The sequence below is a fragment of the Mesoplodon mirus genome, assembly GCF_964341445.2.
Source record: "Mesoplodon mirus genome assembly, chromosome: 4".
NCBI classification, from domain to species: domain Eukaryota; kingdom Metazoa; phylum Chordata; class Mammalia; order Artiodactyla; family Ziphiidae; genus Mesoplodon; species Mesoplodon mirus.
In genome coordinates, this window is record NC_138979.1 from 126225667 (window position 1) to 126240345 (window position 14679).

At 38.3% G+C, this 14679-nt stretch overlaps 1 protein-coding gene and 1 long non-coding RNA gene across 3 annotated transcripts in view; one reads left to right on the plus strand and one right to left on the minus strand.

Annotated features, from left to right (window-relative positions):
• LOC309802337 overlaps positions 1–14679 on the plus strand; it is a 104132-nt gene that overhangs the window by 69981 nt on the left and 19472 nt on the right. Inside the window, exons 3-4 of the long non-coding RNA XR_014293765.1 lie at positions 1875–2034; positions 3708–3870. This is a non-coding gene — a long non-coding RNA (uncharacterized lncRNA). The remainder of the gene's footprint in view (positions 1–1874; positions 2035–3707; positions 3871–14679) is intronic.
• Positions 6162–14679, minus strand: part of MBIP (MAP3K12 binding inhibitory protein 1) — a 43452-nt gene continuing 34934 nt past the window's right edge. The window contains exon 9 of one of the 2 annotated variants that reach the window (XM_082617797.1): positions 6162–6687. In XM_082617797.1, coding sequence (XP_082473923.1) covers positions 6583–6687 — 105 coding nt within the window. In that variant the 3' untranslated portion in view covers positions 6162–6582. Of the gene's footprint in view, positions 6691–14679 lie in introns of both variants that reach the window. The other variant, XM_082617796.1, reaches the window with a different exon arrangement.

The window sequence follows — 14679 nt, forward strand, 5'->3', positions numbered from 1 at the left end:
TCTTCCCAGGCCGGGGCACGAACCCGTGTCCCCTGCATTGGCAGGCGGACTCTCAACCACTGTGCCACAAGGGAAGCCCCATGATAATTTTTTTACTTTGCTACTATTATAAAATTAATATTGGCATATGAATTTTATAAAGCTCTTCATATTTAAAAAATATATCTTAATTCTCAACATACCAGGAAAAATACCATTACCATCTGTGTCCATTAATCTTAAAGTTTAAAACTATATATTTTAAGTCATATCATGAATAATTTACAGAAGTATAAAGGGATAGCCTAATTTAAAACTTTGAAAAGAATTTAAACACAGTAAACACAATTTTTATTTCATTTTTTTTTTTGGCTTTGAAGTTATATATATACTTGAAATGAGTAATGTCAGTTGAAGCTAACTAACGGCTCATTACCTGCCATGCATGAACCTGGAATATATCCATCTTGTTAATTGTGACTCCAGATTTCAAATACATTTCTATTAGGTTCTGGCTTATCATTACTCTGGTTCTTCTTGCATGTGCATTACCAAAATGCAATACTTTAAAACACTTTGACATAATTTTTTGAAGAAGGATGGCAATGATTGGAAAACATTTTAACTTTTTGATTTAAAAGTACAAATTAGAATAAGTCCAGTAATTTTTTCATTTCTACATCATTTATTTACTTTCAGTCACATTTGTGTACATACCTATCTTCAGCATATTTCACTTAGGAACTATATCAAGTAAATTTTGGTGGCTAAACATCATAAAAGGTGAAAGAATACTGCCAAACTATCTACTTAGCAAAATTAGATGGTCCAGGTCCTTGTCGTAAAATATTGCATGATGAAGCGCTTCCTGTTGAGTAAGTGGATGAGAATACCATATTTGCTTGTTGTCCTTAGAAATGTATGATTCACTCATCCATTCTTGAGTTTGAGAAAACTCATTTAGAATATGTACCTGAAGACTCATGGTCTGAGGTTTTGCCTACATGATCAGTGTCATCAACATCATTAGGATTTAGCCTGTCCTCTCTTTGCATTCACCTTCTGATTCTCTTAATAATTGTGAAAATTCCTCTGTTAATGTTCTCCTACTTGCCATTATGGTCAAAATGAAAAATTCTAAACTCTCAACTGTACTACTCATTGAAAGCCTTTAAAAAAAAAAAAAAAAAAGAAAGACTCAAAAGCTGGTGTCTTTCCAGAATTTTATACCTTCTCAAAAGATGATGTTAATACTGGGGGCAATGCGATATGAAAACTAAGGATGAAGTAATAGTGATCATTTATTGTAAAATAATTACATGGGTATAATTAATTAGTAATGATTAAATAATTCCTGAGCTAATGAAATAGTAAAATATCTCAAAAGATGTAGGAAAAATTGAATAAAATTAAGTCACTGAGATTCCATTATGTATCTTAGAGTTATAAAAGGGTCCAATGGACACGCATAGGGATTGAAAGATATAATGAATTTTATTATATTTTTAAAAGGTAGATTTTCTCTTTATTCCTGGGAGAATATTAAGAAAAAGTAGAAGTCATGAAATATCAATGCTTATAAATAGTTAGTTGCTCAAAACAAAACAAAAACTAAAATTTTGTCCAGTGGACCCAGATGGTATCTCTAGGGTTAACAATCATAAAACATTTTCAGTTAAAGTAACAGGCAAAAAAGTACTTCTTAAAGAACTAAAAACTTTATAAAGCGGCAGAGATCACAGGGGCAGAGTTCCCAGCCCATGCTTTCTTTCCCCATAGGGCTGGGCAAGTGTGGCTATTTTTGTTCTTCTAGGTCCTAACACTCAAGCCAAAGATAACTGGCCCAAGTGTGGACAGCTGACCCAAGTTGAGAATATGAATTCCTCTTTTTCCAGATTTTGAATCATAAGAAACAAACACGAGACACTGGAACCAAAGGGCTACGTCTAAGCTAACAGCGCCATGGAGCCCAAAGTCTCGAGCAAAATCAAACTGCAAAGAGGCAGGAAAGAAGACATCTTTCGGAGAAGCCAAGCTACAAACAGAGTGAAGCAGGTATGCAGAATCTAGACAACATGCCCCAGTGCGGGCAAGAGGGTAACCAATCCTGGCTGAACTTCCGCCAATTTGAATTATTCACGTTCTTTATAACGACACCCCTTTACTTAAGTCAGAATTGGTTCTCTGTTTCTTGGAAACAAGAAATCCCTAAAACAGAAATCAGTGCCAGGAATAGGATTGTAATAGGCTCTATGTAGAACTAGCTGTGGAGTCAAGGCAGAGGGATGGGGTAAAGGCAGGGGTGAGAGAGAGAATTCCCAATTCCATTGAAAACGGGTGGCATAGAAGTAAGAGGTGGCAAAATACCTAAACAACTGCCCAAAGTCTCTTGGGCCCAAGCCACATGTCACTAAAGCCAAAGCTTCAGATTTAAGTAATCAAATGTTGAAATGTAGGAATGTGTTAATTGCCTTTGGACATAATTAAAAGTCAGTGGCAATGAGTTTTCTGTACCAGGTTGTCTGGCTAAAAGTAGATAGGAAAAAGCAGGAAATTACATATCGATGTTTCATAAAGGGAATTCTCTTCTGCTGAGATTGTTGAAGGTAAGATCCAGATATTATTCATGAATTTGGAAAAGCTCAGGGCTCAGGAGCCTAGCAGTTGAAAGGATGATAGCTAGACTAGTTCAGCCCTTTTCCACAGGATAAGCATGCCTATTACCCCCAGCCCCCAATTTCCAAACCCTAGTAAAACACGTCCCTAGATTGGAATGTAACCTATGGAGGGGAGGGATTTTTAAGGGCAGACTAGGGAAGAAGTGCTTCCTGTCCTACAATCCTCTTTCAAGTCACTTTTCCTCCTTTATTCTCTTGAGGACAGAGCCATTAAGAATAATGGGGTCTAAGAAGAGCTGAATAACAAAAATCCTGAAGGGAGTGGTCATTAGGTGGCCTGGTGATTAAGGGAGCAAGCTTACTCCCTCCCCCCGCCCACCCCAGAAATTCTTGGCATCACCTTTTAGTCAGTGATGCACTCAAGAAAGACAATGACTGGAAGCCCACTGAAATACTGGGTAGTTATCACCAGAAGAACCTGTCTTAAACAAGCAACTATACCAACTCACGCCAACGGCCTCTTCTGGAGGCTCCGACTCAAGCAGAAAAGGATGCTGGCACCAGACATTACTTACTGTAGAGAGGAGGACTCTCTAATGTCCTTCAGAAGAGTAAGTCTGAAGGGTAACAGAAAAAGGAAATCCTTCTAATGGCCAGATCCTAGGACTGTCAGACATGACTTAGGAACATATTCTACTGTTAAGAGCCAAGAAACAGATATGTGGTATTTATTTAGGGGCAGACTAGTGACCAGTATATGATCCTGTTTTCTAGGTTTCTTCCCCACCTCTAAGTCATCCTCCTTTTCTCATCGATCATTTTTGTTGAGGTTTTTCCTACTGTATTGCTGATGTGATCGTAGTACAGTGTGCCAATAAACCCAGAGGAGGTCATTCTGTCAGGATGGTGATTACAAGCACTGGATAGAGACTGAAGGGCAGACATTTGTTGCTGTACCTTTAATACTGGATGACATTAGGCAAGATTATCTTGAAGGATAAGTTTGTTCTGCAGAGAAGACATATAGTGGTAAGACATTAGTGGAAACAACTTGTCCACATGCAGTTCTTGGGAATGATTTTAAAGCCCCATTTTGTTTTTTTTTACCAGGTGACCCCATTTTCAAGGCTTCCACAAACATGGTACAAGACTGTGTGTACAGTGCATATTCCTATGAAGAGGTCCTGCCCCATCATCCTGGCCACAACTGACTGAGACCCCTGATGACACTGAGATTCAGTCTCTGAGGACCTGAACTAAGATACAAAGACAGGTAAGCAAGCAGGGGTCAATGGAGTTGCGAGGCTCTATAGAGCTGGGTTCAGAGTGTGCACCATGGAAGTTCAAAGGCATGAACAAGCCAAGGTGATGGAGACAGGGCTAACATGTCACCCATGTGAGGAAGCAGAAATGAAGAGGCCTTCAGAGAAACCAGTTCACAGAGAGAGAATAAAGCAGATGCATAGATGCTTATGTGTAATAGAAAAAGAATGAGGAAGACAGAGGGAAAGAGACACAGAGGGAGAGGGAGAGCAGAAAACAGGGAGGGTAGGGGACAGAGACAGAACTAGGCAGAGCCAGAGGCAGCTAGAGACACAGAGAAAGAGACGAACCGAACCACTGGTAACTTTCTGGATGCCACACTGTCAAGCTATACTTCCTGCAATTAAATTCCAGGTTTCTGATGCTTTTTAACAATTCGGCTTTACAAGCTATTTTAGGTAGATTTCTGATTCTTGCAACCAAACAATTATTGAGCTAAACATCTGCTCCTTGATTATACCTGCTTTAAAAAAAACATTTCTTTTTACTGCAGTATAGTGGATTTACAATATTGTGTTCCAGGTGTACAGAATAGTGATTATTTTTGCAGATTATGTTCCAATATAGATTATTACAAGATAAGGGTATAATTCCCTGTGCTATACAGTAAATCCTTGTTGCTTATCTATTTTACACATAGTTCCTGTTAATGCCATACCCCTAATCTGTCCCTCCTCACTTCCCCCTCACCTTTGATGATGGCAGGTTTGTTTTCTAGGTCTGTGAGTCTGTTTCTGTTTTGCGTATTACATTCATTTGTATTTTTTTAGATTCCACATGTAAGCAATGTCATAAGTATTTGTCTTTCTCTGTTTGACTTCACTAAGCATGATATTCTCTAGGTCCACCCATGTTGCTGCAAATGGCAGTTATTTCATTTTTATGGCCAGGTAATATTCCACTGTGTATATATACCACATCTTCTTAAGCCAATCATCTGTTGATGGGCACTTAGGTTGGTTCCATTTCTTGGCTATTGTAAATAGTGCTGCTATAAATATTAGGGTGCATGAATCTTTTTAAATTAGTGTTTTTGTTTCCTCTGGATATATACCCAGGAGAGGAATTACTGGATCATATGGCAGTTCTATTTTTAACTTTTTAAGGAACGTCCCCAGTGCTGCACCAATTTACATCCCAACCAACAGTGTATGAGGGTTCCCTTTTCTCCACACCCTCTTCATCATTTATTGTTTGTAGATTTTTTGATGATGGCCATTCTGACCGGTGTGAGGTGATACATTGTAGTTTTGATTTGCATTTCTCTGGTAGTTAGTTGAGAAATGATGTTGAGTATCTTTTCATGTGCCTGTTACCCATCTCTGTCTTCGGAAAAATGTCTATTCAAGTCTTCTGCCCATGTTTTAATTGGACTGGGTTTTTTTGATAGAATTCTATGAGCTGTTTAAATAGTTCGAATATTAACCCCTCATCAGTTGCATCTTTGCAAGTATCTTCTCCCATTCTGTATGTTGTCTTTTTGTTGATGGCTTTCTTTGCTATGCAAACCTTACAAGTTTAATTAGGTCCCATGTGTTTATTTTCACTTTTATTTCTTCTGTATTGGGAGACTGACCCAAGAAAATATTGCTACAATTTATGTCAAAGACTGTTTCACCTATGTTCTCTTCTCAGAGTTTTATGGTTTCATGTCTTATATTTAGGCCTTTTAACCATTTTGAGTTTACTTTTGTATACTGTGTGAGGGAATGTTCTAATTTCATTCTTTTCCATGTAGCTGTCCAGTTTTCCCAGCACCACGTGTTGAAGAGACTGTCTTTTCTCTGTTGTATATTCTTGCCTCCTATGTCATAGATTAATTGATCATAAGTGTGTGGGTAGTAGCTGCATCTTTTAAATGTTTAGTTTGCAACTATGGAAATATAGGTACTGCCTAATATAAAACTGGGGCACTCCAAAAAGGTGAGGCTCTCAAGGGAGAGGGACTATATAAGTTGTAACATTTTAATTACTTTCCAAAGACACACTTGGTTTTAGTCAATAGTAATAGCTAACGTTTACTAAGCACTTCTCTTAGGCCAGACAGTTTCAAAAGCTGTACATGCATGATTTCAACAACTGTTCATAACAAATGTAGGATATATTATCCTACATTTTACAGATAAGGAAATTAAGGCACAAAGAAATTAAGTAACTTGTTAAGGTCACACAGTCAATAAGGGGATAAAAGGTATGATCTACTATTTAGATTAAATTGGCACTTAGAAAAGAATATATGCATTCATTTAAAACTCACTTCAAATTTTTATTGAATGCCTATTATGTACAAAGTACTGGTTTAAACTAAAACTGGTTAATATCAATGTTACAAATATAAAGTCTTCTTAAATATCACTATTCAAAATAAACCTTTCTGTGGTAAACACACACATACACATGAAGATGTACTTTCAAATTAAGTTTTTCAATTTCCAAAGTACCTCCTTTAAAACAGAAGGGAATAAATTCCAACAATGCTATTTTCAATGCATTAACTATTTTAAAGTACACTGGAATATTTGAAGATTGCTTGCTGCCAAGTGGACTCACCTTGATTTCAGAGGGACATCTACATTAATAAATACACTGCAATTAATTAAGTGGATATGTAAGTAAGTTATACACACATGTCTAAAAAAGTAAAATGACAATGAGGAGTTTTTCATGGAAGGTGATGTGTCACCATGGAGTCTGCTTCTCTTGATTTTCTGAGCAGAGCTTGCTTGAGGGCACTAATTTTCTCATCAAGTTCAGCGAGTGAATAGTTCTGCTGTAAACAATAACACAAACTGCTGAAGTATCTTAATGCAGATAAAGTTCTATAAATATATAAAATACCCAAAAGCATGGTAAATACCCTTTTCTCATGAGAAGTTAAAAACTGAACTATACATTAATGTTGACTATACTATAAATTTAAAGGCATAAAATAAGGCTTAAATATTTCTTACTTTTGCTTTTCTAATGACTAAGCTCTCCTGTTACTACAATTTATGTCAAAGACTGTTTCACCTATGTTCTCTTCTCAGTTTTATGGTTTCATGTCTTATATTTAGGCCTTTTAACCATTTTGAGTTTACCTTTGTATACTGTGTAAGGGAATGTTCTAATTTCATTCTTTTCCAAGTAGCTGTCCAGTTTTCCCAGCACCACCTGTTGAAGAGACTGTCTTTTCTCCATTGTATATTCTTGCCTCCTATGTCATAGATTAACTGATCATAAGTGTGTGGGTAGTAGCTGCATCTTTTAAATGTTTAGTTTGCAACTATGGAAATAAATATATGTTCATATATTATATGAACTTTATACTTTTTGAAAGGATTGTAAAAACATTTTTTCAACTGACTATTCTCATAATCAATAGTAAAAAAAAAAAAAACCAACTTACATAGTCCCTCTCCCTACGTGTGCTTAAAATAACTGGAAATTCTCTTTTGATTAACTGCAATCAACTACCTCTCCTGGAAAAAATGGATACTCTCAAATATACTCAAAATTTTACAATCAAAAAAATAAGTAGAGGGGGATCAAGATGGCAGAGTAGGAGGATGTGGAGCTCACCTCCTCACACATCAAAAATATATCTACATGTGGAACAATTCTCATGGAAAACTAACTGGAACCTGGCAGAAGAACTGTACAACCAAAGCTGCAAGGAAGATCTCTAGGAAACCAGGTAGGACAGAAAAAAAAACCACATCAGGTCAGGACCTGTGCCCCTGGGAGGAATATGTAAGGAAGAGAAGGTTGGCATGGGTGGACCCTGGCATTGGGGAGAAAGCAGGTTAGGCCACAATCCTGAATTCCAGTCCTGGGGTCCTGCACAGGGGTGAGAAGTGCCCTTGCCTGCTGGGAAATCCACTGGGACAGAGAAAAGGGCTGGAGAAACCTAGACTCTACCCAGGAGGAGTACGTGTGCAGGCTTCACAATGATCAGGGCGGAGAGCCTTGCACTGGTGGCTCATTACACTTCCCAGTCCGAAGGGGTGAACACCCCCGGCCCTGTTCACTCCACACCACAGCCTGCGAGATCTGGGCCAACTGAACCCTGGGAAAAGACTTGGTCTAGCGATGCAGAGACAGAACAGGGTGCCTAGAGTATGATCCGGGTGGGGCAGGGGCAGCCATTGTCAGAGCACTCAGGAACACAGTGGTTCGTCTCCCAGTGAGAGTGCGCTGGAATGTCCAGTCCACACTGCAGCTTAGTGCTAGATTCTAAGAGAAGATTGCCACAGAGGCAGCCCAGATCTCAGGCAGCAGTGCAGCCACCTCAATTCCTGCAGTCACAACACTCCTCCATGCCATACCTTTGCACTAGATCTGGGACAAATACAGTAGAGGAAAACATGCAGCCTTGGGCTGCTTCTAAGCAGAACCACAAACACCTACACAGGCAGTGCATAGGTTCTCTCTGACTGCACAGGCCTCACTTGCTTCAGCAATCACCTCCTTGGGGCAGGGCACACAGGAGCCTGATCTAACCCAACCCTCTGGACTTCTACAACAACTGTGAAATAGACCCCACCCTTGACAGGGCAGTGACAGCAACAGCAGAGAGAAAGCCCTGCCTCACACCCTGCACAGGTTTTAGATACTCCAACACCAACCATATCCCCTATTAAGGGGATAATGGCCAGCACACCCAGAGGAAAGACGTGGCTGTCATCCATACTAAAACCATCCCTTGCACCAAAGACACTGGATACAGTTTACACAGGAATGTCCTCACATAGAAACAATCCTTCAAGAAGACCACAGTAGATAACTTTCTGCCTCTATGAATTTAGGAGAAACAGTTAAGTAAAATATATAAAACAAATACTAACAGACATAAAAGGAGAAGTTAACTATAATGCTAGGAGACTTTAACAGCCCACTGACATCAATGGACAGCTCATCCAGACCAGAAAGGAGTAAGGCAACAGAGGTACTAAATGACACTATTTACCAATTGGACTTAATTGATTTCTACAGGATGCTACATCCAAAAAACCCAGAATATACATTCTTTTCAATCATGCATGGAATGTTCTCTAGGATAGACCATATACTAGGTCACAAAACAAGCCTCAACAAACTTAAGAGGACAGAAATTATTTCAAGTATCTTTTCTACTGAAAATGGTATGAAACTGGAAATCAACCACAAAGACAAAAACAGGAAAATGAGAGTAAAGAACATACATGCACTAAAAAACCAATGGGTGAATGATGAAATCAAAGAAGAAATCAGAAAATGCCAAGACAAACGGAAATAAGAAACACAACTTTACAAGATTTATGGGATGCGACAAAAGCAGTTCTAAGAGGGAAGTTCATAGGGACATAGGCCTTCCTCAAGAAAGAAGAAAAATCCTAAATAACCTAACATACCAGCTAAAATAATTAGGAAAAGAACAAACAAAACCCAAAGTCAACAGAAGGCAGGAGATAATCAAGATGAGAGGAAATAAATAAAAGAGGTCAAACAAAAATACAAAAGATCAACAAAACCAAGAGGTGGTTTTTTTAAAAGACAAGCAAAATCAACAAACCTTAAGCCAGGCTCCCAAGAAAAAAAGAGAGGACCCAAACAAAATAAGACTTGAAGAGATATAACAACTGATACCACAGAAATACAAAAAATAATAAAAGAATACTATGAACAGTTATATGCCAACAAATTGGACAAACTAGAAGAAACGGACAAGGTTCTAGAAACACAGCCTGCCAAAACTGAGTCAAGAGGGAACAGATAATTTGAACAGACCAATCACTAAAAGTGAAATAGAATCTCTAATTAAAAAAAAAAAAAAAAAAAAAAACTCCCTGCAAACAGAAGTCCAGGACCAAACGGATTCACTGGGGAATTCTACCAAACATAGAAAGAAGAACTCATACCTATCCTTCTCAAAGAGGAGGGAACTCTCCCAAATTCATTCTATGAGGCCACCATCACCCTGATACCAAAACCAGAAAAAGACACTATAAAATAAGAAAATTACTGGCCAATATTTCTAACAAATATAGATGCAAAATCCTCAACAAAATATTAGCAAACCGAATCCAACAATACCTTCAAAGGATCACACACCATGATCAAGTGGGATTCATACCACAGTCACAAGGATGGTTCAACATATGCAAGTCAATGTGATACACCACATTAACAAAAGGAAAGACAAAAACCACATGATCATCTCAATAGATGCAGAAAAAGCATTTGAAAAAATTCATCTATTCATGATAAAAACTCACAAAATGAAAATATCTCACCATAATAAAGGCCATTTATGACAAACCCACAGCCAACAGAATATTCAAGGGTGAAAAGCTCAAAGCCTTCCAGCTAAATTCAGGAACAAGTCAAGGATGCCTACTCATACCACTTCCATTCAACATAGTATTAGAAGTCCTACCACAGCAATCAGACAAGGAAAAGAAATAAAAGGTATCCAAATTGGAAGCGAAGAATTAGAACTGTCACTATTTGCAGATGACACGGTACTCTACATAGAGAACCCTGAAGCCTCCACACAAAAACTATTAGAACTGATAATGAATTCAGTAAGGTAGCAGAATATGAGGTTAACATAAGAAATCTATTGCATGTCTTTACACTAATAATGAAATATCAGAAAGAGAAAAATTTTTAAAGGCCGATATAAAACCGTGTCAAAAACAAAAAAACAAAATAAACAAAAACCTAGGAATAACTTAACCAAGGCAGTGAAAGACCTATATGCTGATAAAAAGAGCCATACTTCCCAAAGCAATCTACATATTTAATGCAATCTCTATCAAAATACCTATGACACTTTTCACAGACCTAAAACAAATAAACCTAAAAGTTACATGGAAACACAAAAGACCCAGAATTGGCAAAGCTATCCTGAAGAAAAAGAACAAACCTGGAGGTATAACACTTCCAGACTTCAAACTATACTAAAAAGCTACAATAACCAGAACAGTGCTGTATTGGCAAAAAAAGCAGACATATAGATCAATGGAACAGAACAGAGAACTCAGAAATAAATCAATGCACCTATGGTCAATTGATCTACAGACCAGGTAGGCAAGAATACACAATGGAAAAAAGACAGTTTTTTTGGTGGGGCTAATGACAGACTCCAGGAGGGCTAAAGCCAAGGACTACTTCCCAGTACTTCTGCTGCCAGTGACCGTGCCCCTGTGGTGAGCCACAACTGCCCCCCACCTATGCAGGAGACCCTCCAACACTAGCAGCCATGAGGCTGACAGGGGCTTGGTGCTCTGGGCGGGTGTCAGGCCTGTGCCTCTGAGTGGGAGAGCCGAGTTCAGGACATTGGTCCACCAGAGACATCCCGGTCCCACATAATATCAATCAGCGAGAGCTCTCCCAGAGATCTCCAACTCAGCACGAAGACCCAGCTCCACTCAACGACCAGCAAGCTCCAGTGCTAGACAACACATGCCAGACAACTAGCAAGACAGGAACACAATCCCACCCATTAGCAGAGAGGCTGCCTAAATTCATAATAAGTTCACAGACACCCCAAACACATCACTGGATGCAGTTCTGCCCACCAGAAAGACAAGATCCGGCCTCATCCAACAGAACACAGGCACCAGTCCCCACCACTAGGAAGCCTACACAACACACTGAACCAACCATACCCACTGGGGGCAGACACCAAAAACAACAGAAACTACAAACCTGCAGCCTGTGAAAAGGAGACTCCAAACACAGTAAATTAAGCAAAATGAGAAGACAGAGAAACACACAGCAGATGAAAGAGCAAGGTAAAAACCCACCAGACCAAACAAACGAAGAGGAAATAGACAGTCTACCTGAAAAAGAATTCAGCATAAAGATGATTCAAAATATTGGAAATAGAATGGAGAAAATACAACAAACGTTTAACAAGGAACTAAAAGAACTAAAGAGCAAACAAACAATGATGAACAGCACAATAAATGAAATTAAAAACTCTCTAGAAGGAATCAATAGCAGATTAACTGAGGCAGAACAGATAAGTGACCTGGAAGATAAAATAGTGGAAATAACTAGTGCACAGCAGAATAAAGAAAAAAGAATGAAAAGAATTGAGGACAGTCTCAGAGACCTCTGGGACAACATTAAATGCACCAACATTTGAATTATATGGGTCCCACAAGAAGAAGAGAAAAAGAAAGGGACTGAGAAAATATTTGAAGAGATTATAGTTGAAATTTCCCTAATATGAGAAATGAAATAGCCAGTCAAGTCCAGGAAGCACAGAGAGTCCCATACAGGATAAATCCAAGGAGAAAGACACCAAGACACATATTAATCAAACTATCAAAAATTAAATACAAAGAAAAAATATTAAAAGCAGCAACAAAAAAACAACAAATAACATACAAGGGAATCCCCATAAGGTTAACAACTGATCTTTCAGCAGAAACTCTGCAAGCCAAAAGGGTGTGGCAGGACATATTTAAAGTGATGAAAGGGAAAAACCTACAACCAAGATTACTCTACCCAGCAAGGATCTCATTCAGATTTGAAGGAGAAATCGAAAGCTTTACAGACAAGCAAAAGTTAAGAGAATTCAGCACCACCAAACCACCTCTACAACAAATGCTAAAGGAACATCTCTAGGCAGGAAACACAACAGAAGGAAAAGACCTACAAAACTAAACCCAAAACAATTAAGAAAATGGTCACAGGAACATACATATCGATAATTACCTTAAATGTAAATGGATTAAATACTCCAACCAAAAGACAGACTGGCTGAATGGATACAAAAACAAGACCCATACATATGCTGTCTACAAGAGACCCACTTCTGACCTAGGGACACATACAGACTGAAAGTGAGGGGATGGAAAAAGATAGTCCATGCAAATGGAAATCAAAAAAAGCTGGAGTAGCAATTCTCATATCAGACAAAATAGACTTTAAAATAAAGGCTAGGGCTTCCCTGGTGGCGCAGTGGTTGAGAGTCTGCCTGCCGATGCAGGGGACACGGGTTCGTGCCCCTATCCCGGAGGATCCCACATGCCGCGCAGCGGCTGGGCCCGCGAGCCATGGCCGCGGAGCCTGTGTGTCCGGAGCCTGTGCTCCGCGGCGGGAGAGGCCACAGCGGTGAGAGGCCCGCGTACAGAAAAAAAAATAAAAAAAAAAATAAAAAATAAAAAAGAAAGGCTATTACAGGAGACAAAGAAGGACACTACATAATGATCAAGGGATCGATCCAAGAAGAAGATATAACAATTGTACATATTTATGCACCCAACATAGAAGCACCTCAATATATAAGACAAATGCTAACAGCCAAAAAGGGGAAATCGATGGTAACAAAATAATAGTAGGGGACTTTAACACCCCACTTTCACCAATGGACAGATCATCCAAAATCAAAATAAGGAAACACAAGCTTTAAATGATACATTAAGCAAGATGGACTTAATTGATATTTATAGGACATTCCACGCAAAAACAACAGAATACACATTCTTCTCAAGTGCTCATGGAACATTCTCCAGGATAGATCATATCTTGGGTCACAAATCAAGCCTTGGTAAATTTAAGAAAATTGTGAAATCACATCAAGTATAGTTTCTGACAACAACGCTGTAAGACTAGATATCAATTACAGGAAAAAATCTGTAAAAAATACAAACACATGAAGGCTAAACAATACGCTACTAAATAACCAAGAGATCACTGAAGAAATCAAAGATGAAATCAAAATATACTCAGAAACAAATGACAATGAAAACACGACAACCCAAAACCTATGGGATGCAGCAAAAGCAGTTCTAAGAGGGAAGTTTATAGCAATACAATCCTACCTCAAGAAACAAGAAACAACTCAAATAAACAACCTAACCTTACACCTAAAGCAATTAGAGAAAGAAGAATTAAAAAACACCCAAATTAGCAGAAGAAAAGAAATAGAGATCAGATCACAAATAAATGTAAAAGAAATGAAGGAAACGATAGCAAAGATCAATAAAACTAAAAGCTGGTTCTTTGAGAGGATAAACAAAATTGATAAACCGTTAGCCAGACTCATCAAGAAAAAAAGGGAGAAGATTCAAATCAATAGAAAAAGAAATGAAAAAGAAGTAACAACTGACACTGCAGAAATATAAAGGACCATGAGCGATTACTACAAGCAACTATATGCCAATAAAATGGAAAACCTGGAAGAAATGGACAAATTCTTAGAAAAGCACAACCTTCTGAGACTGAACCAGGAAGAAATAGAAAATATAAACAGACCAACCACAAGCACTGAAATTGAGACTGTGATTAAGAATCTTTCAACAAACAAAAGCCCAGGACCAGATGGCTTCACAGGCAAATTCTATCAAACATTTAGAGAAGAGCTAACACCTATCCTTCTCAAACTCTTCCAAAATATAGCAAAGGGAGGAACACTCCCAAACTCATTCTATGAGGCCACCATCACCCTGATACGCAAACCAGACAAAGATGTCACAAAAAAAGACAACTACAGGCCAATATCACTGATGAACATAGATGCGAAAATCCTCAACAAAATACTAGCAAACAGAATCCAACAGCACATTAAAAGGATCATACACCATGATCAAGTGGGGTTTATCCCAGGAATGCAAGGATTCTTCAGTATATGCAAATCAATGTGATAAACCATATTAACAGATTGAAGGATAAAAACCATATGATCATCTCAATAGACACAGAAAAAGCTTTTTATGATTAAAAAACCCTGCAGAAAGTAGGCATAGAGGGAACTTAACTCAACATAATAAAGGCCATATGT